Source organism: Phytophthora parasitica (genome assembly GCF_000247585.1).
Source record: "Phytophthora parasitica INRA-310 unplaced genomic scaffold supercont2.65, whole genome shotgun sequence".
Taxonomy (NCBI): Eukaryota; Oomycota; class Peronosporomycetes; order Peronosporales; family Peronosporaceae; genus Phytophthora; species Phytophthora nicotianae.
The window spans coordinates 240,207-241,496 of record NW_008649051.1 but is presented as its reverse complement, the minus strand read 5'-3'; the positions used below and the strand labels follow the sequence as shown (position 1 = coordinate 241,496).

General features: G+C 47.1%; 1 protein-coding gene across 1 annotated transcript; it reads right to left on the bottom strand.

Annotated features, from left to right (window-relative positions):
- Nucleotides 1–644: 644 nt before the first annotated feature.
- PPTG_17236 (hypothetical protein) lies at nucleotides 645–1,160 on the bottom strand (the record flags this gene model as incomplete). The annotated part of the gene is made up of 2 exons (XM_008914955.1): nucleotides 645–955; nucleotides 1,016–1,160. The coding sequence occupies 2 exons, from the start codon at nucleotides 1,158–1,160 to the stop codon at nucleotides 645–647; spliced, it is 456 nt and encodes a 151-aa protein (XP_008913203.1).
- Between the last annotated feature and the right edge of the window lie 130 nt (nucleotides 1,161–1,290).

The following is a 1,290-nucleotide window of genomic DNA, read 5'->3' as shown; positions in this document are numbered from 1 at the left end:
GGATGGTCGGAGACTACGACTGATTTAAAAGCTTCCACGTCTGCAATACTCATACTGTCAATAGAAATCAATTCCAGCGATTCTATCGACGAATGCTGATGTGCTCGTTTCGAAAAGAAAGCATAAGCTAGCCACTTCCACTTGTATGCACTGCTGCCAGGATTGTCACACTTTATGTGCAAAAACATCGACACAGTCTTCGTAGTTTGGCAAGTCGCCAATGCCGAACAAATCGCCTCCAATTCGTTCGGATCGGCACGGGCGTCTAAATTCAGACCAACGTCACCGAGCTGTAGTGGCAACAAAGTGCTTTTCGATTTGCTATCCAAGTGATAGCTTGTATTTGCCAACTCAAGGGGGCGGTGTATACTACCGAAAATATTTTTCATGTACTCGCCAAATACCTTCTTCGCAGATCTCGCGTTTGTGCGAAGGTGGCGTACCGCACACACCCACAAGGACACTTGTGAGAACCACACACCATCCAGCACCAGTGCATTGACCAGTGTAGCCATATCAGCTGTAATTTGCGAGTCTCCCAGATCTAAAACCATCGGCTCCAAGACAAAAGTGCAACGTAGCGATTCCGATTGAACACCACTACTATTCATCCACCATAGCTCTTTAATTGCAGTTTCAGCGATCTAAATGTCTTTCAGTGGCTTCATATCTCCACTAATTGTTGCCAAATCGCTGACGATAGCAGAACAATACATTTTCACTGGAACTTTTACATCCACCGCAGTTTTGACCCCAGTCACTGCTGCAATCTTCTGCAAAGTTCCTAGATATTCCTCGCTGGCGTCTGCGTACTGAACAGGTCCAAACCATTGGATCAGATCTTCTTTCAGTTTGTTAGAAAACGTGTTCTTGCTTTTCCCGCGGAACATGTTGAGCTGGAATCGAACGGGGATATCCTCCTCGTAAGATTGTTCTCCCTCCACCCCCAGGCCCACTTCACAATGCCATTCCAGCAAATATCTCCACCCAGCTTACCGAAGCGCCCCACAGCTACCAACAGAGCCAGAGATTCTTGAAATTCTCGAAGCTCTATCTGAAATTTCTCGTTCCTTGTTCCTGCTTAATTGTCGCTCCACGACTTCGTTCATGCATCGCGCAGGGGGATACACCTCGAGGATGCGCTTGGACTCTAGCTGCATTAGTCCCTCAGTTTCTGACCAGCGGTAGATGATGCGGCGGCGTCAGTTATCCGTAATGGAGACAGGAATTTCCAGCGCTGCTCCATAGGTACAGCCATATCTACTGTGTGTGCAGCCTATTTATTTTTTT